The 26563-nt window shown below is 30.1% G+C and overlaps 1 protein-coding gene and 1 pseudogene across 1 annotated transcript; one reads left to right on the top strand and one right to left on the bottom strand.

Annotated features, from left to right (window-relative positions):
• Positions 1-4596: 4596 nt before the first annotated feature.
• On the bottom strand, positions 4597-8307 carry LOC118053679 (uncharacterized; annotated as a pseudogene).
• A 13429-nt stretch (positions 8308-21736) lies between these two features.
• LOC118053684 (uncharacterized) lies at positions 21737-22822 on the top strand. Its single transcript, XM_035065010.2, has one exon. The coding sequence runs from the start codon at positions 21864-21866 to the stop codon at positions 22407-22409; it is 546 nt and encodes a 181-aa protein (XP_034920901.1). The 5' UTR covers positions 21737-21863; the 3' UTR covers positions 22410-22822.
• The last annotated feature ends 3741 nt before the right edge of the window (positions 22823-26563 follow it).

The raw sequence follows: 26563 nt of genomic DNA, 5'->3' as shown, positions 1-26563 counted from the left end.
AGTTTATTTTATAAAATGTAATAAATATTTTGAATATAATATTATAGACATATAACTATTTTTTGGTGTTCAGAGAACATTGAAAATAAATTTCTTTTCTATGGTATTCTAATTTTATAACACAATTTATATGATTTAAAATGTGTGATTATTGTATAATATAACATGTTTTGTATTTGAATATATTTTTTAGCAATATAATCTAAATTAAAGTATTATATGCACTAATATATTTAAATTAATATACTTTTGTATTGTATATTAATATATCCTAATATATTATTTCCCATATAAATATATTAGTAATTTATTTATTTTTTAATAATATTATATTTGAAAGCATTTTAATAATAATATTGACTAGAAACATATAGAAATAATGCTTTGATGTAATAGAAATCTAATTATTATAATAATTTTATAATCTTCTATACAAAACATTTTTGTTTCATGAACTTTTGTCTTTACTCTATATTCATTAATCAAATATTAGATTCACTAATGAAATATAATTGAATATTTAAGATAAAAAAGTTTTTATTAATAATAAAATATATTTTGCATAAAAAAACTTAGTGTTATGTATAACTAACCAATTGACTACAATGCATATTTCTCACTTACACTAAAGTCAATTGCTTATGTATCTGATACCATATCCATCGATATGATGATCATGCTTATGTTGAGAATGGCTTTTGTAAGATAACCTGCAAGATTCTCTTTAGTTGGAACTCGCTCTGTATCTTTATATCTTTCCTTTATGATTTCTCTAACAAAATAGAATCGTTTAAGTACATGTTTGAATCTTTAATGAGACCTTTGTTCTTTTGTTTATGCAATAGCTCTATTGTTATCATATTACAAACCTACTAATTCTAGGAACCTTGCCTAGTTCAGTTGTGAATTTTTTTTTATTTTTTTATCTAAACAACCTCTTTTTTCATCTTAAACATAGAAATGCATTCAACTTTAGTTGTAGAATCTGTTGTAATCTTTTGTTTAGAACTCTTCCAACTTACAACACCACCTTTTAAACTAAAAACATATCCTAAATGAGATTATCTATCGTTAATATTTGATTGAAAACTAGCATCTAAATAACCATGAACTTCATCTAGTTCATGTCCTTTTATAGACTAGAGAGATGTTTTTAGTTCTTCTTAAGTATTTAAGAATCTTTTTAACTATCTTCTAGTTACTCTCACCTAGATTATATTGGTGTTTACTCGTTATGCTTAAAATATAGTATCGTATGGTCTTGTACATGGTATCGTATATATAATGGATCTTATAGCCAAATAAAGGAATCTTTATATCCTATTTCTCTCCATTCATGTCTTAGAACACATATATTTGGAGATACATATTCCTATGAAATTGATAAGTAACCTTTTTTGGATTCTTCTATGCTAAACTATTTCAACGTCTTTTTATATGTACGTGGATTAGGACAATCCAAACAATCTTCTAGATCTATATCTATAGATTTTTATTTTTAATATATAAAGAAATTATTTGATAATCATATCTTTACTAACTGAAGTAAAATAATGTCATTTTCTATCAATAATATGTATAATATTAAGAAAACAACTCAACTCCACTAACTTTTTTATAAACCTAAGGTTCATCCATTTTCTTTTATTAAATCAAGTTGTTTAATTATCTTATCAAAATGGATATTCCAACTTCTTGAAACTTGTTTAAGTCTATAAATAGATTTTTGTAGCTTGCATACTTTGTTAGTAAATTTTTCAGATTCAAAACCTTCAAAATGTGTCATATACACATCTTTACAAAGATTCCCATTCAAAAATACAATTTTGACATCCATTTGCCAAGTCTCATAATCATGGTATGAGCAGCTATAGCAAGAAAAACCCTTATGGATTTTAACATAACTATTGGCAAAAAGGTTTCATCAAAGTCAGTCCTTGTCTATAACCTTTAGCAACTAGTCTAGCCTTATAAGTTTATACATTGTTATCCATGCCAATATTTCTCTTAAAGAACTATTTGCATCCAATTTTATTCGTTTAGGTGGATCAACCAAAGTCAATACTTGGTTGGTGTGTATAGAATTCATCTTAGATTTGATGAATTCAAGCCATTTCTTAGAATCAATTTTAAATATTGTTTCTATATAGTTAATAAGCTCATCAAGTATGAGCAACTCGTCATCATCAGCTTCCACAAAAACTTGATATCTCAATTGTGCATGACGTTCTCGTACTTCCTGTTTCTGTAGTGATACATGACTCATGCAAGAGCGCTTTCCTACTAGATCTATGGAGGTTTTGTGTTTTCTAAGTTTCAAGTTGAACATCAAATGTTATAGTCTCATATTTTAGTTATGTTTCGATGTTAATTTATGGTTCTTGAACTTTATTATGTTCTATTTTCCTCTCACTACTCCTTTCAAGAACACATTTTTTTCTCTCTATAAATATAGCATATTTTAAAACAAACACATTTTGCTTAATAGGATGGTTAAAATAATATCCAACTGATTCTTTTGGATATCATATAAACTTACAATTATCTGACTTAACTTCTACATTTTCAGATACTATATGTTTCACGTAAACCTTACATCCTCAAATCTTTAAGTATGATAGGTTTGGCTCTTACCATTCCATATCTCATATGAAGTCGTATCAACAAAATTTGATGGAAAAATATTTAGAAGTAAGCAATAGTTTACAGGGCATAACCTAGGAAAAAGACGGAAGGTTTATAGAGCTCATCATAAACTATACAATATCTAATAGGGTACGATTTCTCCTTTCAAAAACTCTATTAAGTTATGGTGTTTAAAAGGTGTCCAATGTGAAAGAATCTCATTATCTTTTAATAGTCTTGAAATACTTGGCTCAAGTATTCACTATCTCAATCCGATCAAAGTATTTTGATTCTCTTTCCAGCTTGTTTATCAACTTCATTTCTGAATTTTTTGAACCTTTCAAATGATAATTCATATTTATGTTTTTATTGAATAAACATAACTATATCTAGAATGGTCATCAATAAATGTAATGAAATAAGTATATCCACCTATGACATGAATTGTCATTGGTCCCCATGCATCGGTATGTATTAGACCTAATAATTTTTAGACATTTTGCTTTTTTTCTAATAAAGGATATTTTAATCATCTTACTTAATAAATAAACTTTACAAGTTTTATACAATTCATAATCACAAGGATCAAAATATCATTCTTTTATGTAACTTAGTGATTCTTGTTTCATTAATATGACATAATCTATAATGAAATAAATATGAAAGATATTGATTATATAATATGTTTTTCTTGTAGTTTATATTAAACATAGGCATTTCAAAATCAAGTATATTATTCATATAATCATCAAATATATATATATATAACATCATATTATAAAAAGACCAACAATTGTCATCAATAACAAATTTAAATTCATTAAAAAATAAGTAAGGAATGGATATAATATTTCTAGAAAGTACTAGAACAAAATAACAACTATCAAGTTTTAGTATTAGCCCACTTAATAAACTAAAATAATAAGTTCATAATAACTGTTACTCTATTTCAAACTTGTAAATCTATTTTGTCTTTGTATAATATTTTATTGTGAATGTAAAAAAACATTTTTGGTACCCAATACCTAAAAACCACTAAGTGAAGTAGAAAAATAGTTTTTCAATCATAAATATATCTAAAGTAGAAACGTTAATAAGTTAATTACCTTTTATAGTTGCAAGATACTCCTTGCAATTCTTTTTTCAATGGTCATTATTAATTATTATCATAATGATGACAAGTACACTTATCTTTTTTTATGCTTACAATACGCTTTTTTTTTTAAAAAAATTTTTTTATTTTAAAGATAAAACTATTATTCTTCTTGTTTTTTTTTCTTAGACATTCTAGAAAATATATGAACATGACCTTTTTTTTAATCTTTTTAAGGTCTCTTCAACAATTTTATACATATAACCATTCAATTTATTCATGCAATAGTTCATGATGATTGCAAAAATCAAGTCAACAATTAACTTTTTATTCATGACAAAACTTAATGGCCTAATTTTTCAATATAGTCAATCATTTTCATTTTCGAAACATACAAGTATTTTTCAAAACATACAAGTATTTACTAAGGAACTCTCTATCATCTTATAGTGAAACAATTTCTTAAAAATCTCATACTTCTCATACTTCTAAGAGGGTGTTTGGGAGTGTGGTAGCGGTTGCTTTTCAAATAGCTTTTCGTGCTGAAAAGCATGCAAATAATTTTTTTTATTTTTTAAAAATCATTTTTGATATCAGCACATCAAAACAATCCAAAAAGTACAAACCGCACTCAATTTTAGTAAAGAAAAAAAATTTAAAAATTTTCAAAAAATAGGTTCAACCTCAATGCCAAACACCCAGTTGCATTAAACAACTTTATAAGATATATAATCAAAGATACAACTTACTCATTATCATCAATATAACATTGATATTCTTTCATAACTTTTTTATTAGTATGGAATTGAATTTTTAAGAACATTTAACTTTCTTTCTTGTTTAAAAATAATTTTCACATTATGATACTAGTCAAAAAAGGTTTAATCCAGTCAATTTATTAGCATCATAAAGATATGTGACTAATTTTGATCTATCAACTTAATCATGTAAGGATGTCGATCATTAGTTCTTTTTCTTAATTATGAATTTCTTTTTCTTTGCATAAATACAAGTTCCGTTTCATGAGATACAATTCACAAATGAGGGACAATAAACCTGTGACATAATGTGACAATTGAAACAGCTATACTTACGACTAGCCAAACTCTTGACTATCCTGTAAGAGAATCTACCAGTGATTGTAAACTTGTTCAGAATCAGCTCCTAATCTTCTTCTCCATCCAGCTGATTATATCCTGACCAACTTCTTCACGTTCAGGCTCAAAGAGAAGGTCATGCAAGAAACCATCATAAAGCTTTATATCTTTGAACTTGGAGGCTGCCTCATTGTACAAATCCTGAGATGCTAGAGGATCAGTTACCTTGTCAGCAGTTCCATGGAGAACAAAGAATGGAACAGTCACAGATTTGAAATTGCGCAGCAAATAAGAGGATATACGCAATATCTCATGCCCTGTACGGACCCTTATGGGTCCTGTATAGACCAATGGATCAGAATACTTGGCCAGAAGTGCTGCAGGATCCCTAGAAACTGGAATGCCCCTTTTGTTTGCTCCTTTGAATTGGAACTTGGGGATAACCAGAGAGAAAAAAGGAGCCACAGCCTGCTTGAAAAATATTAAGTGAGCGTTTTATAACCAGAAATTAAAACTAATGCAACTTGATGTTCTAAAGGCCTGATTCAAGTAAAATGGACCTTTAACAAAATTGTTAAAGGGCATTGTGACTTGTCTTGGTTCCATATATTAAAAAGTTAGAATTCCATCAGTCCCTCTAAAACGGGGACAAAAAAAGTTAAATTGAACATAGCATTAACTATAATGAATTTGTGGCATCTTCCAAGGATTAATAAAATCTAATGAATTGGACATCAACTATGACAGCACAATCCAACATGTCACAGTTATCAGTACAGAAGCTTAACTACAATGCATTGGAATATTGCGGTATTTCAAAATGGCATGCTTTGGCAAATTCCAAATTCAAAACTCAATGAATTGAACCTTAGCTCCTTAACCATGAAAACACAATCTACCATATCATAGTTATCGTCAATAAAATCTTCCCATCTACCCATCATCATGATTTAAGCGACAGAAAAGACTTTACCCCAACAATAGGATGTGCAGGCTTGACACGCAAAGCTGGTGAGGTCAGTATAATTCCCTCCAGCATTTCTTCAATGTTAGGATATGAGGCCGCCTGCTCAGAGAAGCAATTTATTAGTTCCACATTAATAATAAAACTGCTAGACCCAAAAAAACAACAACAAAAAAAAAAGAATACCTCTTCTTTTGAAAGTGTATTACCTTTAAAACCACAGCACCTCCAGTTGAGTGACCAAAAGGAAGCATGGTACTCCGGGGTTCTCCGACTTAATCTTTTCCAAGAAAGCTCCCTGTTGAAACAGAAGTTACAAAGTTCATCCTATCAGTTTTGTAGGTATTTTATGAATGATTAAAAAAAATGCCTCCAAACTAAACAAAATTCGTGATGGAATCAAGTTCAACTTACTGCCAGGCCAGGAAAAGAAGCAAGAAAATGACAAAATAACTGTGAAGATGCTTAGGAAGAGAACTGTGCATGATTTAAACACAGAGTGCAGGTCTGACATACAGTAATGATTATTCAAGATTTATTCTAGTACCATGGATGGATGCAATAAAGAACAGTTTTCCTGGCAAAGGATAGAGAAAAAATGGACAAGTGAACTTACAGTATCTGCAACAACATGATCTAGTGAAGGAACATATCCATGCAACCCATCACTCCCACCATGACCTTCACAACGGGAAAAAAAAAAAAACATTACCACACTGCAAAACTAGAGACTTGGACTACAAACCTTTGAAATGGAGAATAAAGGGGCAGTAACGGACCAAGAGAAAGGGATATCAAAAAATTTATCAGCATAAACAGGCATTGGAATGCTCCAAACAAAATAAAGGTGTTATCAAAATCTGTCCTTTTCTATAATATGTGAAGACTGACCAATATCATTCACCGATACAACATTGTTTTAACTTAAAGAACCTTCAAGTGGATCTTAGCAAATGTAATCACACCTATGCTATAAATAAACTGGGGATGAAGCTTCATAACAACCTATTGACTATAAAGGTCAACACACACCAACACATGAGCATCTTTTATAAAATCTAGCTACCTATCCAATCCATTGCATAGACACCAAAGTTGCATGAGGTTAGTTGCTTTGCGAATTGAGCATATCGTCCACTGAAAATTGAAAGGCAAACAGAAGAGAAGTCAAAGATCTTTTATTTGGAAAACCCGGGGGGGGGGGGGGGGGGGCGGACAGATTAGCTTCAGATGCCAAAGATCTTTTACTAATAGGATAGATTAGAGAATGCAAAAGAAGTTCGAAAGATGACAGAAGTCCTCAAATATTACCTGTGCTCATTAAGGCCATGAATAATAACCAAAATGCCCCTGAAATCACGAAGCAACCCTCATATCTCAGTACAGAATCAACACGGAGGAAAAGCAACAAAAAATAAATGAAGGTAAAGGTATACATGCTAAAGATGTGTCATATGTAGAATAAAAACCACAATTAATCATAGCGAAGCAGCACCATAGCCCCTTTATCCTTTCACTTAACGTAACGCCTGACGAGCAGAAAATACAACAATATTTCACGTTTCCAAGTTCACAACATGCTCATTCTCATATAGAAACAGCATCTTTTTGCTTACAGTAATATAAAAAAATATGAAACAAATATCAATCACAACAAAACAATAGCTATATTTAGAAAAAGAAAACATTTGATTGTCTTTTCCCTTTGCAAACAAGTAAATCCATTCCATTTCTATCTCATTCAGCTTCTTGAATTGAACCAGAAACAATCAGAAACTCAAAAACCCAACATTGTAAAACCAACCCAATTATTAAGCAACTGCAATTTCAAATAGAAAACATAAATAACTACCTTCTTTAGTTACTTTAGAATCCCTTGTTTAATCCCACATAAACAGTGACTTTTAAACAGCGTAATTATAAAATCAAGCCCGAAATTGCATGCAAGTTTCGCTCTATCTTTCAAGTCTTTTATTCCAATATTTTTCATTTCTCTGACAACTAATAAATAAAGCAAAAATTTCTTAACAATAAAAAAACAAAAAAGTAGAAAATGAAAAATAAAAACTCACTTCTTTTGCCCGGTTACCGGAAACCAAGACCTGGTGAAGAGTGCATTTCGTCTAACACCAAAGAACAAGAACGTACTCCACGGCAGTCTTCGTTACCGGTCGTCATATCGATACCCTCAGCAAGAGCTCTCCTTTTTATAGTATCTTCCTCCTCCAATCTCCATCGTTTCACTGACTTACTAGGCGATTGCTCCGCTGCGGAGTCCGCCGTGTAACGGCGGCGGTAACGACGAGGGAGGAGGAGGAGGAGAACGACGGAAAAGAGAAGTGCGTGAATGTAGAGGAGAGAAGTTCTTAGGGTTTTCAAGATTGGGATTATTCGATTGCTCGCTCCTGATGTTAGTGGCTCCATCTCTGCCATCGTTGACATGGCAGTAGGAGATCAAAAAGTCAAAGAAAAAAATGGTTTGCTGAAATATCAGATTTTTAGAGAGAGAATTGGTGGTGGAGAGAAATGGGAAAGGAGTCGCGAGAGATTTTGGGCGTCAAGTGAGGGTATTTATAGAGGAGTAAAGAAATAATAAGGGTAAAAGTTCATTTTGGTACCTATTGTTTCAACCTCCTCTTAATGACCCTTATTCTTAAGATGAACTTAATGTAAGCATCTAAAATAACTTCCTGGAAATTTATCATATGAATAAAAAAAGGACTCATTTGATTATTGAAGGCTTACATATGATCGTTAATTTTAGGACCCATGAGATTAGTCGAGATGCGCGTAAGATGGTCGAAAATAATATATTTAAAAAGAATATTTTTTATTTATTAAATATTTAATTCTCAAAATGATTATTGATACGTTATTTAATAGACAGAGAGATGGATAATTTTTGGAAAGTTTTCTACACGTAACTTCTTTGAAACTTTAGATGGGAATAGAGAAATTAAAGAAAATGAAAGAAGAGGATTGGAATTGCATTGAAATGGTAAGTATTTACAAGCAACCTCTTGGAAACATTAGGATCGGTGCCGGGATTAGAGCCGTGTGGGGTAGCCGTGGAATCAGAATTTTCATAAAATTTTAAATTTTTTATTTAAAATTAATAAATAAAAAAAATATTAATTTACTATATTTTTAAATTAAAAATATTTCAAAAATCATAGCTAGTACTTTTTCAAATACTTTCTAGAAGGTAGAGAAAGGGTCAAAGGGGAAGATTGACAAAACTTTAATCCGAAAGATACTGATAACGGACATGAAAAGAAACTGTTAGGTAGAGTACACAGAAGGAAAGATTCATGGAACCGATTACGTGGCTTAATGAGACATGCATATCAAGCGTTTACTTTTTCTGTTGTTGCAATGGACGGTAGTGATGAGGGCATGTAGGATAGTTATTGTAATTACGGCGACATAAGAATGTAGAGAGGAAGTTTCAGCCACTAATTGATAGCTGGTGTAGCTTCAAACCCCGTGGAGGTAAGAGACTGGTGGAAGTTAAAGGGCACCGGCAACTGGGTGGGAAGGTACGGCGAAGGTATCTTAATTAATTCAAAACCCATAATTTAAAACAGAGAGCAGAGGAGTAATGGGATAGGTGCTAGCTGAGGCTGAGCTGCGAGCCTTATATTTGAAATATCGGACAATATTAATCATTTTATATTTAGATATTATTATTTTAAGATTGAAAGTAATTTTGATTTTTTTTTTGTGAATTAATTACTAAGGATGAACCAAACAAACAAATTAAGACGACTAGATGATAGAAATTTTCATTTTTAACTAAATATAAGCACCCCAATCAACCATGCCCATTTAGCACAATCATATTTGAAATAATATCCGAAAATTCAAATATTTCTTTTTATTTATTGACATATATAGAAAAAATAACCTTTTTGGCTAGTTTTAGCTTTAATAAAAACAAAGTATAAAATTATATGGAGCTTTTTATTATTTATTTATTTAATATTTGAGTCAATTTAAACGTACTTTGACGAACTACATAGACTCTGAAATTAATGATTATATAAACTTTCAGTAGCCATGAATTTATGAGACTCAAACTAATAATTTTTAAAAAATAAATTTTAAAACTTGAGTAGTTAAGTTAAATCCCTCAACAGGTGGAGCAAAAAAAAAATAAAATTAGAGGAATGAAGATTTTAATTGTATTATTATTTTATTTAAAATTATATAGATTATTAAAGGATGAGCTAGAAAAAATAATTTTATTGAAAGGCCAGAGCACCTGTTAATCCCCTGTCTCCGCCCCTGCCCCTCAGGGTTACTTTATTATATTAAGGCACGATTTTGACACTCAACATAATGCATGAATAAATCAGTCATTTTCATGAGAGAAATATAAAATTATTGCTCCTTTCTCTTTTGCTTGTTTGCACCAATCTCTTGGGCGCTTCAAAAGGACCGGTTCTCTGTTTCCACTCATCAATTAAAACGGTGCATTTATAATGAGGATTTTGGGGTGCATGAGATTACGATAATAATTATTATTTAAAATATTTGAAGGTAATATTTTTTTTTTATTTTTAAAAATTATTTTAATATTAAAATATAAAAAAATAAATTTTTAAAAAATTAAGACCAGATATTGAATTCATAGGCTTTGTTCGTGATAACAATTTTTTTTTCCTATTAATGTGGGTATTCGAATTAACTTGCACGCGGCTCTGAAGTTAACAACAATGTAAGTTTTTAATGGCCCTAAAATTTATAAAATTTAAACTAGTAAATTTTAAAAAAAAATTAAAATCTAACTAATTAAGCTATTTTTCATAATAAATTTGTTGATTGATGTTATTATTACCTGAAAAAACAAGAGTTCTCTAGAAATGATGGCTTGCGGGTAGCACATATATTTGAATAATGACCCTGGGGGACTTTATAAAATTTAAACTAGTGAATTTAAAAAAAAAATTAAAATTTAACCAATTAAGCTATTTTTTATAGTAAATTTGTTGACTGATATTATTTACTACTTGAGAAAACAAGAGTTCTCTGGAAATGATGGCGTGCAGGTAGCACATATATTTGAATAATGACCCTGGGGAAATTTATAAAATTTAAAAAATAAATTTAAAATCTAACTAATTAAACCATGTTGGCTGATGAGATTATCTGCTGAGAAAACCAGAGTTCTCTGGAAATGATGGCGTGCGGGGAGCACAGATATTTGAATAATGACCCCGTGGGGGGTCTGGAAGGGGCGAAAGCATAAGGAACAAGTAGTAGAAGATAAGATGGCTTTTGCATTCCAAAGCCGATATGAAGCTTCAGAAAAGCGAATAATATCAGTAATAATGCATGATTCGTATTCCAGCTACAGGAAAAAGTAAATTTTCAAATTAAGTAATCCAAGATGGGGAACATTTTGCATAATCTTTTGGAAAAGATGTCGTCAAAATCCTCCACCATAATCAAGTTATTAAACCCACTTTTGCTAATTACTTAGTAAAGTAGATAGGCTAACCCATCATTTAAAACTATATTGTTTTAATATAAAAAAAATTAAATGATATTATTTTAAATCAAATTGAGTTATGATCAGATCATTCAAGTTTGACTAAATCAACTCTCACTTGAGTTTTTAAAAATCTAGATTTAGACTAGGTTCCTAATCAACTCATTAGCTATGTTATATTTAATAATACTATCTATAGTTATTAAACCTTACTCAATCTGCTAGGTTAATTTAGAAATTTTTTAACTTAAAGTCTAATTCAAAGTAGATTTGAAGTTGAATGCAAAATTTACCATGCTATATTAAATATAAAAAAATAAGATTAGTTTATGAAACAATGTCAATTTTGTATTTGAATATAAAGAAAAATACCAAGTTTGAAAAAAAATATGAAGTAACATTTTTTATTAATGCATAGGAAAAATAATATGTAAAAGACACAAAGTTGCAATAAAAAGAAGAACAATATGCAAAGATATATATATATATATATATATATATATATATATATATATATATATATATATATATATATATAAAAGGATGCCTAACAAACACAGAAAAAATATAGAAAAATAACAAAATAAAAATAAAAATTTAAAGAGATAATAAAAAGAAAGGAAAATGAAAAAGCTGCTAAGAAAAGAAAATGATAAGAAGACGGCATGATATGCCATCTTTTTGAAATGGCATTATTGAAATTATGGTGTTGCTCTTATTTCTCCCTCCCAAGTCTTATCAAACAGCTTAATTACTTGTAAGGAACAGGCTTTCTCGGCTATGCTGTGAAGAACTTTGGGCCCAGGCGTGGCAGTGGGCCCTCCTGCCCCCCGCCCTCCGCTCCCCTGACAAATGTTTTAACTATCGCAACACTCGTTTTTTTAGGAAAATTAAAATAAAAATAAAAAGAAAACGGAAAAGGAAAAGGTAGTTTGGGTGTTACAACTTTTTAATTAAATGAGTGTTTTATAATTGTGGGGATGGTTATTTTTTAAAAATATATTAAAAAGTATTTTTAATTTTTTTATATTAATATATTAAAATAATAAAAAAATATTAAAATAAAATTATTTTAAAACAAAAATAATAATTATATTTTTATAAAAGGTAGATTGAACCAATGCCTCAAACAAAAACTAAAAATTACAAAAATTTTATATATTGCCGATCATTTCTTGACTTTAATTAGCTTAAGAAAAATAATCTTGTTACAAACAAACTAATATAAAAAATAATATTTTAAACAAAAATTATTTTAAGCGCTGTAATTTTTATAGAATCAAATCAAAACGAATAATTGAATAATCTTGGAAGAGGATTACATATCATGCAAACTTTATTCTTTACGGTTGGATCAAGGGTTTAGAGCACACAAATATATCAACCGGATCAAGGGTTTAGAGCACACAAATATATCAACCGAAAGTATTTTTTTATAATAATAAAAAAAACAATTATGAGAACACACTTCTTTCACCAATATAGTGTATTTAAATAAAAATAAAGGCTGAATTATACTCAATTTTCTTAAATTATAGGTCAAATTACTATTGGTCCCTGAACAAAAAAATTATCTGCTCTATCTATAAATTCAAATTAATATTAATCAATTATTACATGAAATGTGTCACGATTTGAGTATCATGCAATAATTGATCAATGACATGAAATTTGAATAAATAGATGGATGACATCAAATCAAACAGTTTGTCAAAGGTCAATCACATATAAATGCCTGTTTGTTTCCGCGATTTAAAAGTGTTTTTAAAAAAAATTAATTTTTTTTTAATTTTTTATTAACTTCAAATTAATATATTTTTTAGTGTTTTTAAATTATTTTGATGTGCTGATGTCAAAAATAATTTTTAAAAAATTAAAAAAAATATTATTGGCATGCATTTTGACACGAAAAGTTATTTAAAAAGCAACCGCAACCACATTGTCAAACAAGCTCAGTTAAGGGGGTTATGTATATCTTGATAGAAATTACATCTTCGTGGATATAGATTTCTAATTAAATTTAAACTTGAAAAATAGAATGAAGTAAACCTCGTTGGTCATGGGATTTTGCATGTCTAAGAATATCTAGTGGATAGGGGTGAGGAAAAAAATAAAAAACTGATTAAATCAAGAAAATCAGAAAAAAAGCCAAAAAAATTGAATTGTGAAAAAAAACGATTAAAATTTTGAAAAAAGATCGACTGGTTCGGTTTTATAAGTTTGAAACCAAAAAAATCAAACCGAACTGAACCCAAATTGAAAAAAAAAAACAGGACAAAAACATAGTTAAACTGGAAAAAAAATCGAGTCAAACCAAAAAACCGAGCCAAACCAGTTTGAACCGGTTTCGTTTTTTTTTTAAATTCAGTTTGGTTACTTTATTTTTGATAAAAATCAAACCGAACGAAAAAATAATCATCTCTACTAGTGGATATATATATATATATATATATATATATATATATATATTTCATCTCTTGTTTTTAAAATATTGTCAAATTAGGTTTGCTCTCTATATTATTATTGTTGTGTTTTAGCTAACTCCAAGAAAAACTTGAAAAAAGAAGAAGAATGTTTTCCTATATCACATGGATGTTTTACCTAGCTGTTAAAAATAAACATCGCATTCTTTTTTTTGAGAAATTTTCTGAATTAATAAGAAATATTGCTGGAAGAGAGCTAACAATTTGAGATAGGAATTAATATTGAAGGAAAATATAAAAATTTCTTTGAATACATTATGCATTCTGCACATGTAATCATAACAATTAATAAAAATGCTGTGCATTATACTGTGGGTAAGATTTTAAATTAATATGCAACGTAAGATAAAAATGCTTCGATGTTGTTGTGAATATGTTTTTTGGTGTCATAAAAATTCTTAATTGAGAACTAAAAATAAGATATATGTTTTTTTATAAAATAAATTTAAAAATATATGAACTGATAAATAATAAAAAAAATTGTCAATGTTTATTAAAGATTAAAATGAAAAGTTGGTTTTCATTATAAGAAGTGAGAAATATACATATAAATATAAATATTTGACCTAGTGACTTAGGTAATTTTTTAATGTTTTATTAAAAAGGATATTTATAAAAAATAAAATGACTTAAATTATATAGAAAAAATTATTTTTTCTGTCAGAATTATCTTTATTTTTTTCATGTATTGTTTTTGTTTATCAAATAAAAATGAAGGCAATTAAAATAGAAATGATTTTTTTTATTGATTTAAAATAAGAAGTGAAAAAAATGCATCTCTCTAATCAAAATTCTCTTTTTATTTATTTATGGGTTTTTTTAAAAAAAAAAAATTATTTTTTTAATCAGAAGAATTGGCTTTTAATTTGAAACTTATCATAAGTATAAAAATAATTTTTCAATAAAAAATAATAAAAATAATAAATTAATAATTTCTAAATGAAATATCAAGAAATATAAAATATGAGAAAAGACATATAAAATTTACCATAAAAATAATAAATTAGATATTTTTTTACATTAAATAATCATGATGGATTTTATTTCTCGAAAATTAAGCATACTTGCTTCTTATATAATCATTATAAAAGTAATTATTAATAGTATCATAAAAAGCTATCATATTATTTGAAAATGTAGAATAAGCAGATAATTATTTAAATATCATTTAAAGAAATCTATTTAAAATCAATTATATTATAAAATATTTAAAACAATTTTTAAATAAAGACCAAGCATGTATGAGTTGGATAGATTAACCCTCGACCAAAAATTAAGAAGCCCATGCATGCTTAGGCTTGGAAGGCTAGACCTAAACGCATGATTTTTTTTTTCTTAATAAATATGATATCCTCCCTTTTATATTTATCTTTAAATAGCATGGATGACGGATTGTTCATCTAGATAGATGACATGTCTTTTGCTTGTAATATTTGATTACCATTGAACGAGGCTTTGGTGACTAGAAAATTAGGAGTCAAGTTTTTGGATATTTAAAATTTAAATTTCAATCTTTTTTTCACCCAAGAAAATAGATAATTATCATATGAATCTCTAAAATCAAATTCCTAACCATTAAACATATTTTAGTGTCAATTCTTACAATGACCCTGATTTTCTACATTTATTTTAACAATACATTGGGAGTTTTCAGTGTAATTTTTTTTTGTATACTTATCAAAACATAAATATATAGTTCATCAATCTTAAAAGTGCACCACTTACACTTATCAACTATCTTCTACACCAATAAACATAATATTCATTTCAAGATATCCCATTTTAATACATGTATACAAGTTGTTTAATCTATACATAACTAAGTCCATACATGTAAGGAAAGCTATTACAGAAACCTAATGTTATTTGGGCATAAGTTTACTTAGGAAACTTTAAAAGAAAGATAAGGTAATCTAAGGATACGCTGATAATGTGACTAGAACCTACAATAAGTAATAGTTAAATAAGTAAGAAAGTTATTTAATGACATCATTAATTATATTGTTTAATTCTAACATAAAATTAGGTAATATAAAAATATCACTATTATCAATTTTTTAGATAAATTAGTGTAGTTTAATCATTCCAATATTAATATAACATGCAACTATTCCCACTTAATAATTGTTATCTATTCCTCATTCTTTTATAAGAAAAATCATAAGTTAATTTCCCAACATAAAACATCCATTCCTTACTTGTAATAAGTCATTTCTTTATCTAAAAATATTTACTTAACCATAGTTATTCTTGATAATTCATAATTTATTTCATTAATCATCGCTATTCTTAATAATCTATAATTGATTTCTTTTATTATTGGTGTCCTCAACAATCCATAATTTATTTATTTAATCATTGGTATCCTCGACAATTCATAACATCAATGTTGATTCAACAACTAATAATTTATCTTTTTCATGATCGATATTTCAACAATTACGTATTGACATCATCAATATCATACTCTCCACCATTGTCATTGACCTTATAGTGACCTCATACTCATTTGCATTGTATACTTAGTCACCCTCCTCTTGGACTAAGTGTCCAAACATACCATACCTTTAGTTACCCGTACTGCAACAGCTAAGAATTAACATCGCAAGCTTGCTTTAATCATCTTCGGTGACTATATAATGCTTTAAACCATGACCTTACTTACCCACCTCCAGGGATTAAGCATACCAACATGCACCATCCTTAGTTACCATTCCTTGGTGACTAGGTATCAGCTATAGGAACATATTGGCCATCGTTACCTTAATTAACAAGTATTTCTCATTTACCATCTTAGTTATCGATTCTATGATAACTATATATCATTTATATAGCTTAGTTATCGACTCTATAATCACCAAGTATCATTTATATATTATCTTAGCCCGTCATTATCGTGTTACGTTTCATTACAACCTCTTAGTCATAATCATCACTGTACTAAATGTTACTATTCACTTTTGACTCTGTAAAAAAATAAAACCAAAATATAAGAGGATATAGATAAACAAAGCTTCGAAGATTATTTAAATTGGTGGTGAAAAATCAAAATGACAAGTAAAAAAATTAAAGCAACATGTATAAGATTGATAAAATTAGTAATTTGATTTTGATTGATAAATGATCTATTTAGTAAAAATATTTTTATTTGAAGTAAAAAAATATAAATTTAAATAGGTAAATATTCAATAATTAGTTTGGAAGCCAATAGGAGCATTATCTGCCTCTGCCAGAATAAAACTACCTTGCAAAGGACCAATAATCTTGTCAAGGAATGGATGTAACCTGTTCACCAGGACCTTGGCTATTAATTTATAAAGCACATTTCAGAGTTTTTAGGACGATCTTCCTTGGGAATCAATACCATCAGAGCTTCTGCTAATCTTTTTATCAAAACCACCGTTTTACACGGTTCCTCTTTCTTACAACCATAGTTAAAGCGTGAAAGAATGGGGTACACCGGCGTTGTACCCCATTCAAGGGAGCCTCCGACCTTCTTTTCCTTCTAAATAAGTTCCCAAATTTCATTTTGTTAAAGATTACAGGTTCCTCTCTTACTGTATCAAGACCACGAAGCACATCCCGACCACCACTACGCAAGCCAAGCATTGGAGACAATGGGTGGTTGGTCCATGCTAGCTCCTTCAAGAACAAAACGGCCACTCCTTAACAAAAAGAGGTAGCCCCCCATACCTCAGAAGAATTGGGTTATGATAAGATTTAGGGAGTGAATTGCGCAAATTATTATTAGCAAGTGCTCGATCCATCCTCTTCGTCACTGTGTGTCTCACCCATAAATATGTCTATGCAATGTAAAGTTTTGTCCAACAAATTACAGGCCGCCAACACCTCTCTAAACTTATCAGCTCTGGTCATAGAGAAAGGGCTCCCATGAATCTCTGAAGGTAGAATAATTTCATTACAGTCTCCAATTAGCATCCATGATCCACGAACTAGGGATTTGATCAGGATCAGGAATCGGAGAGGTATAGATTTCTGATAAGCTCCAAGTCTGATTACTTGCTTGAATCTCCAATGTAATGCTCTGTGACATGGAAACAATTATGGATGTATTAAACTGTCCACCTGACGTAAGAATCCATATACCACCAGCATGTCCATTAGCTTCCACAATGGCTAGCTGCAGGTGAGTACCCTAAGTTCAGCCAAAAGTTTGCCACCCTCCCAAATTATGCATGTGTTCGAGCAAAATAACAATATTAGGATGGATTTTTAAGTTGGCAGCACCGTGCACATTCCAAGAGAGAACTGTAAAGTAATTGATGAAATTCATAATGCTGAAGATGGCAATGAACTGCAAATAACACAGCTCATATGGAGTGCTGACATCCATGGAGTTTCTCCCGACGACAAACTCTGTCAACACTCACAGTAGAAGGCACAACCGAAAGCAAACGCATGTCCACCAATTGATCATGTTGCATTGCTGTATTAAGTCCAGGATCATGAGGATTGTCAGCCAGGCTCCCCATAAGTTGCTTTGAGATTGCACGGAGAGGGAGCAGCCCTGCCTTATTTTGATCACCGCCTAAGTCCTCTGATGTATTATCTGCAGCTTGAGAAGAACCTCCAGAGAAAACTTGTTTGATGGTTCATATATATGAAGCGGAGACTGAAATTTCAGGTTTCAATTTTCCAGGTTTCCTTTACTTGTTTAGCTTTAAATCTAGTTCCATTAGTTCACTTGTTTAGCAAAAGGAATTCTGTTTCCAAATTTTCTTGACTTGTTAAGCTTAGCAAAATTATTTTCCAGTTTTCACATTAACTTCAAGTTAATTGCATTTTAATCTAATTTCTTGAGACAAAACAACATCAATTAACATGCCTGCTTATATAAGCTACTTAAAACCCTACAAAAATAAAATATATTCTCTTCCGGCCCTAATAACCTATTTTGTAATTCAAAATGATCTTGTTTTACGTGTTTAAATTCTTAAAAACACCTAAAACAACCTAACAAAACATATATAAAAAATTAAAAATTATTTTTTTAAAAAAATAACAATATTCAAATATTCTTATATATTGTTCCACATTGATGAAGAATTGAAGTAACAGATATTAGATAAAATGAGTGTCATAATCCAATTTTTTACCCCCATATATATATATATATATTCTAAAACAATAAAAAAAATGTATTTACTCCATTTTAATCATTTCATTATTTTTGTGTAATTTCATGTATCAAATTAAGTTAGGCTTAATCATAAAAATCATAAACAAAATACAAAATAAAAAAAAGAAGTTTTTTTGTTAATATATATATATATAGTTGGGGGAAAAATTAGACCAATAGTTGAGCCACACAAATCAAAAGTTTAAGTTTAAGAAGTTCAATTAAATTCAACAATAGTTTGGCTTGCAATTGGAAACTTTTCGGAAGAGAAATTGAATAAAAAAAATTTAATCTGACTTGATTAGAAAATTTAAAGAGTCAAGGATGAATTTGAAATACATGGACAAATTAAAAAAGTCAAATAGGGACTTATTTGAAGAAGAAAATTGAAATTGAAAGTCAAATTGATTAAAATTACAAAATTTCAGAAACCAAGGACTATAATTGAAAAGTGGCTAAATTGAAAAGATCAATTTAGAGATTAAATTGAAAAAACAAAATCCATGATTTAAAACCTTAAATGAATACAATTGAGAAAAACTCAAAATCCAAGAACAAAAATGAAAAAGAGAAAATATTCGAGGATTCAATTAAAGCTGTCCATAAAAAGGAAAGGAAATTCACAAGAAAAGGAGGAGACATTCTTCAAAAGAAAAAAGGCCACTCAAACATCTAGAGAAAAAATAAGAGTCCCTTTGCTCGATTCCAACAGATTCTGACCATTTCAATCGTCTATTGAACGTTGATTTTGGAGCTTGGAATAATCTTTTAATTTATCTTAATGTTATTGTGAAAAACATGGTTGATTAGTGAAATGATATTGTGTGTGTGATGCGTATTTTTTTTTTTTAATGTGTGTGATGTGTACTTTTTTTTAACAAGTTATAGACAATGTTTATTTTTACAGTGACACCATGTTTTTTTTTTTATAAATTGATTTTGTTTTCTTTAAATTATTATTTTTATGTTTTTGGATTGTTTTAATATGTTGATGTTAATAATAAATTTTAAAAAATAAAAAAAAAATATTATTTTAATGTATTTCCAAGCAAAAATCAATTTGAAAAAAAAAACTATTATTAAAATATCAAACACTACCCAAAATTAAAAAAAGTAAATAAATAAAAAGAAAAGGAGGAGATTGTCATTAAAAAACTAACCATTTGTTTTTCTTAACTTGCATCATGGTCAAACATTTTTAAAGAAAGAAAAGACAAAAAAAATATATTTCCTTGCATAATCTAGCATTTTATACCATGTTTAGCATTTTTTTTAAAAAATAATTATTGTGTTGCCATATTTTTAAAATATTCATCATATGTATTTTGAGATTTAATAACAAATTTATCAAACCCATTAAAAACTTGATTCAAATTAAATATCTCATTGGACCTACATACCTAAGAAAATAAAAACCCATCCCTTTTGGAAAATAAACAATAATAGTAATTTTTAATTGATAAATAAGAAGTTTGTATTGAATGAACATGCCAAAGCTTATTTTTGTCATTTTTGCTGTCCAATGCTCATTTTAAAATCCCAACACAAAATTGTTTGAAGTAAATTGATTCACAGTTAGCTATTACCTCAAAATCTAAAAAAAATAATAAGGATGTAATTCTTGAACTTCTATTTAGTAAGAATTCTCAATAAAAGTTTTTATTAACGCCAAAATAAGGAATATTAAGATACGATAAATTAGGTGAAACTTATCAAGACTCCTTCTATAGATCTTTTTTAGGATTTAAATTGGGTTCATTGAACCAAATATCAACGTATTAATATATTTATAGACATAACTTAACTTGTGATATAGAATAACTAACTTAAAGCTATCAACTTACAAAGCAATTGAGACGACCCATATTTTATAATGGTTATGTTAAAAAATATCAACCAGGTTTAACTCATTCCAGCAAATTCATATATACTCAATAGATAAACCACCATTAATTTAAATATAAAAGATCTTAACAATTTAAAACATGATTAACAATACAATTTATCTAAGATAAAATGCTTTAAGAATAATAATTTTTTTTTAGTATAACCAATATCTTAAGTTTTTTAATAACCATATTACTAATAAATTGATAACTTATTTTTATAAAATTAAACTTTTCGCTTCAAAGAATCACATACTCTGTTCTGTTTTTTAGGTTTCACAACACCGAACTAGGATAAGTTTAAAATGATGAAAATTAGTCTTTAAAAAAAAAAAAACAAAAAAAAATCACTTTTTCTTCTTTCATCCGAGACACCTGTGAATACAAACTTTTGATACCCTTTTCGCATGGCTGGTTATATTTCTCGTGACTCAAGTTCTTTAAATTTAACCGCGGTGCTGTTGTTTCAGCTACAAACACATCTGAAGTAATCTTCTGATATTGTTTGTTGCTTTTCCAATTTAAACAATCATTAATTAAGTTAGTAGCAAACTTCTGTGGTTGGAATAGTTCATGCATGATCAGTAGCAAACTTCTGTGGTTGGAAAAGATCATGCATCACGTGAAGGTCTCCTTTAAATTTGCAAAGCTAATTAAATCCTACATTATAATGACTGCAAAAAGAGAGTACTACTGATTTAAACCAATACTCATCAGTACTATATGCGTCTGAATCTTGAACTTTCCAAGCTGATGTTATTACATGAAAATTAAATAAAAAGGGATTCTGCAGCATCCAACATCTTAAAATATTCATGAAAAATCTAGGCCGTTCAGACTCTTGTCTCTCTAATCCTGTGGCCGCTGAGCAGCGTTTTCCCTGGTCCACACACATTTTCCCACACTTTTCTAGAGATAATCTGAGAAATCATATATATAAAAAGGAAACCTATGGCATTCTTAACTTCACCATAGCAGATAGTGCAAGCTCATCGACTTACTTAATTCCACAACTTCTAAGTTCTCTTTGCTATTATTTGTTGAGTACTTGCAGCGAGCACTTGTTTTAGCCTTCATCATCATGGCACCAAACAGAGAAACCCTAGTTGACTCTTGCTCAAAGAGTGGTAACAAAGCCCACAAGCCCCGTAGACTTTCGATGGAAAATCTCCAAAGAACGGTCTCTGACATCTCATTTGAACTCAGCAAGGAAGGAGTTGATCACCATGCGAAGCTCGCACCGATTTCTGAGATAGAGGACGCCAAGTGTGAGTGCTGTGGCATGTGTGAAGAGTGCACCCCTGGGTACATAAAACGGGTGCGAGACAAGTTCTCAGGGAAATTGGTTTGTGGGTTATGTGCAGAAGCAGTTAGTCAGGAAATGGAGAAAAATGGAGGCAATAAAGAAGAGGCCTTGAACGAGCACATGAATGCATGCGTAAGGTTTAATAGGTTTGGGAGGGCATATCCTGTCTTGTCCCAAGCTGAAGCCATGAGGGAGATGCTAAAAAAGAGTGCAAGTTTTCGAGCAAAGTCCATTAGTCCTAGAGATAGATCAGGTGGTCACCAGAAGGGTACTACTGGCATTGCAAGGAGCTCTAGTTGTATCCCATCAATCACAAGGTAGATCACTGGCCGGAGAATGATCAATTGAGCTCTTTTATGGAAGTGCTCCGGTTCATTTAGGATTGTACTTCCGTCCACCGTCCTGGAGCTTGCTTCAAACCATATTGAATCTTCTTTAGTTTGCAGACAAGACTCTTCTTTCCTTGTACTATAAACCACTTCGACTGCTATATTTAGACTTCTTCCTTCAAGTTACAATAAAGAAATGTTATTTTGACATCTAGTTGTTCAAGAAGCAAGTTTTAGGTAACCATTGTCCCTATAACTAGTTTGATTATTGTAAGCTTCATAACTGAGACCCTTTTTATACCGAAACCTTTCACAAGTATGGCCTTGAACCATATTTATTATCGTAATGTTGAGTCCTATTCCTGTAAACCTAGTGGTTATGCAAAGTCTTATTTTCTACGGGTAGTTTGGTTAGCTCTAATGTCTGATTTTCTATTAAGGAATCCATATCATCTATCATAGATAACATCCACTTATTTTATTCTTTAGCATATAAGGCTTTATTAAAACTCTCCAGCTCACCATTATTAGTCAACAAAATATATCATATTTATTTTTTAAGAAGTAAACCTTTACCTTAAGCATACCTCCATCAATACACTCTTCACCATTATCATACCTTAAGCATTTCATCTTCAAGTTTGTTTCAATATCAACCATGACGTTCCATTTCTTGAATGTTTCAAACATATCATATTTATTTCTTAAGAAGTAAACCTATACCTTTTTTCTAAAGTCATTGATAAAGGTAACATAATACCAAAAGCATCTAAGAGATGCCACCATAAAATGCCCCTATAACTCCATGTGTACTTGTTGTTGTTATCCATTTTTGGGGGTCTCCACACAAAAAGAGAGAGGAAAAGAGAAAATACAAAAAAAAAAAAAGTTGTTGGAAGAAAACCAAAAATATATATAAGTGAGAAGAGGATACTAGAGCGCCTAAAAAATAGTTAAAGATTGGTTGAGGAGGATAAAACATACAAAGATTAAAATTTGACAGTAAATTTTCGACTGATAAAGGCCTTATTAGCAAAGAAAATTCAATTGGAGGAAGAGAATTTCAAAATTGGATGTTTAAGAACCCAATTAGATTTTGTTGAAGGTTTAATTGAATTTATGGAGGGTTTGATTGTAAGAAAAATTAATTTTTTAAGTCAATCTAGGTTTTAATTGAAAGAAATTAAAGTTTAGGGGTCAAATTAAAATTTGTAATAGTTAAATTGGTTAAATCAGAGGCTTAATTGCATAAATATTGAAGTTTGATGGGCAATTAGGGACTTGACCGATCGAAGAAATCCAAAACCAAGGTCTAAATGGAAAAGACGCGTGAATATAGGGGCTGAAATTGAGTGAATCAAGGGTCAAATTGAAAAACATTTGAAAGTTTGTTGATCAACTGAGAGTAAAAATATACAAATTCAAAATCAAGGATCAAAATAAAAAAAACAACCAACTTTAGGGCAAACATTTGAGTTTGACAAGGATTAAATTAAATTGATTCTTAAAATCAAAACCTTAATTAAGGACTTGATGGTACTGTGTACCATCTTCTTCCCCCGAGCATGCGTTACGGGTAAGGGAAAAAGGTTTTACTCCCCTCCTTTGCAGCGCCTCTCTCTTCCTCTTTCTCTATCTCTCCCATATGCCTTAAACCCCGACACAACTCACACCCTTCTCATGGCCTACCATTGTGATGAAAGGAGTAGAGGGGACAAGCCCTGCAGGTGGCTACATAGTGGTTGCCCAACCAACCTACCCTTTTAGCGTGACTGGATAGGGGTAGGGTGACACAAGCTTCCCCTTCACTGGGAGGTATAGGGGGGATGAAATGACAGAAAAAAAGACAGAAACGAAGGAGAGACGATGAGAGCAAATGAACAAAAAAATAGAGAGGAACAAGAAAGAAAAGAATAGGAAATACAAAAGAGAACAAAAAGAAGATAATATAAGAAAACAAAAATAGATAAGAAGAGAAGAAAATTAACTTCTCTCTCGTCATTAGCAATAACACCACTGTGAACCACCATCGTTCTTCCTAGTTGTTGCCTCAATAACACCATTGTTAATGCCACGCTAGGTCAGCTTCCCCCTCCCTTTTTTCTTTTTTTTTTCCCCTTCTTCTTCTACATTTCTCTCTTCCACTGCTCTACTAGTGAATAGTGGAGAGTCCACTGGTTCGGCCCAAACCAAAATGGTTGGGTAACGATAAAATAAATTAGATTTAAATCAGTATTTTTTTTATTCCCGACTCTGGCGCTAGTGAATAGACAAATAAAATAAAATTATTTTTACGAGTGCACAATCTTTTATTTTTCTAGCTAAATAAAAAAAATTATTACACAGGTATAAAACAAGATAAATTTAAATCAGTATTTTTTTATTCCCGACTTTGACGCCAGTGAATAAACAAATAAAATAAATTTATTTTTACGCGTGCACAATCTTTTATTTTTCTAGCTAAATAAAATAAAATACAACGAATAAAAATAATATAAATTTAAACCGGTATTTTTATTCCCGACTCTGGCGTCAGTAAATAAATCAATAAATTTATATTATTTTTATTCACGTATACATATTTTTTTATTTTTTTATTTTTTCTACCTTTTTATTTTTTTACTTTTTACTTTTTATTTTTTTTGGGCTTGGCCTAAGCCAGCAGAGGCACGCGTGGAGTGTCCACGCGTGCATGCACAACGCGAAGGTAATTAATTACCTTTGCCCAGTGCAATGTTCATCATTTTAAATGAATCAAAGAAAACGAAAGGAAAAAGAATGGCTTACCTGGGCGCAGGGAAGCAGAGACGCGATGGAGGACTTCGGGTCGTTGCTTTCTTCCTCTGATTTTGTTCCCGTCGCCCTCTGTTTCCAATCCTCTCTCCTGCTCTTTCTCTCTCTCTCTCTCTTCTGGTTCTCCAATCGTGGGCTCCTCTGTTTCTTTGGTGCTGGAGCTGGATGAAGAAGACGATGGCGAAGGAGTGCTGACTGGCCAAAGCCAACTTCTCCCTCTACTTTTCTGGTTCTTGTTTTCTTTATTTCCTGGCTTGCTTATGTTCTGTTTGCGTTTGTTTGCCTGACTTGCTCTCTGATTTAGGAGACGGAGGCGTGATGGATAACCGGCCAGAGCTCTGCTTCGGTTCCCTCGTATGCCGCTGTGTTGTTCCCCTGTTTTCTGGGTTTTTTTCTATGGGTTTTGCCTCCTTTTTTTTTCTCGGTTGCTGAGGCCCTGCCTTCCCCTGTTGCTTGCGTTTTTCCCTCTGCTTCGGTTTTTTTCGTCTCCCAGTTCTGCCTCTGTTTCTGGGTTTATTTCTCCGTCTCTCTTTTCGTCTCCCCTCTCCTCCTTTTTATAGCTCCTTCAATCCCATCTTTGCAGGACTTTTATTCAAATCATGAGAGGGATCGTGGTCCACGATCGGATCAAGTTTGTTGCAGATCTTCAGCCTACTGAACCGGGATGGAGAAGACGAACGCAGCTGTTCCTAGCAACGGCGCCGTTTTCAAGCGGCCATGGACATTTTCAATTTGACCCCTGAACTTTGGCAATTTCGCAATTGGACCCCTAAACAATTAAAACATTTCTTTTAATTTTGCCCCTTTTTGATTAATTTCAATTAAATCCCTAAATTGGTATACTGTTTACAAAACAGTACTTAATTCCTGGATTATTCAATTTGGTCCTTAATTAATTCTTTTAATTTTGCCCCTTTTGGATAAATTTCAATTAAATCCCTGAATTTATTTAATTAATTAAATCAAAGTTTAATTAAGTCCACAAACTTATTAATACTTCTAATTTCATTAATTAAAATAATTCAAATTTTAAGTAAATTTCCAAACTTATTAATTCTTTAATTTCTGATCAATTTATTCTCAAATTTGATAATTTTATCCCTGAACTTTGAATTTATGTTATTTTAACCCCTTCTCAAATATATTTTTAATCATTAATTTTGTATTATTTATTTTAAAAATTGGGTTATGACAATAAAATAAAATAAAATATTATATATTAAATAAAAAGAAAAACAAAAAATCCAAAAAATTAAAAAATCCTTTCAAAACAATTTGTGATTTTCTCATGGATTTTTCTACCAATTTAGCTTAATATTAGTTTGTATTTATAAACTGCAAGATACAAATTTA

Source organism: Populus alba, chromosome 18 (assembly GCF_005239225.2).
Source record: "Populus alba chromosome 18, ASM523922v2, whole genome shotgun sequence".
NCBI lineage: Eukaryota > Viridiplantae > Streptophyta > Magnoliopsida > Malpighiales > Salicaceae > Populus > Populus alba.
Note: the sequence above shows the minus strand (reverse complement) of the source record. Positions and strands in the feature narration are given on the sequence as shown.

Coding starts and splice junctions, on each gene's coding strand:
- LOC118053684 (XM_035065010.2), top strand. CDS start 21,864: ATGGCACCAAACAGAGAAACCCTAGTTGACTCTTGCTCAAAGAGTGGT.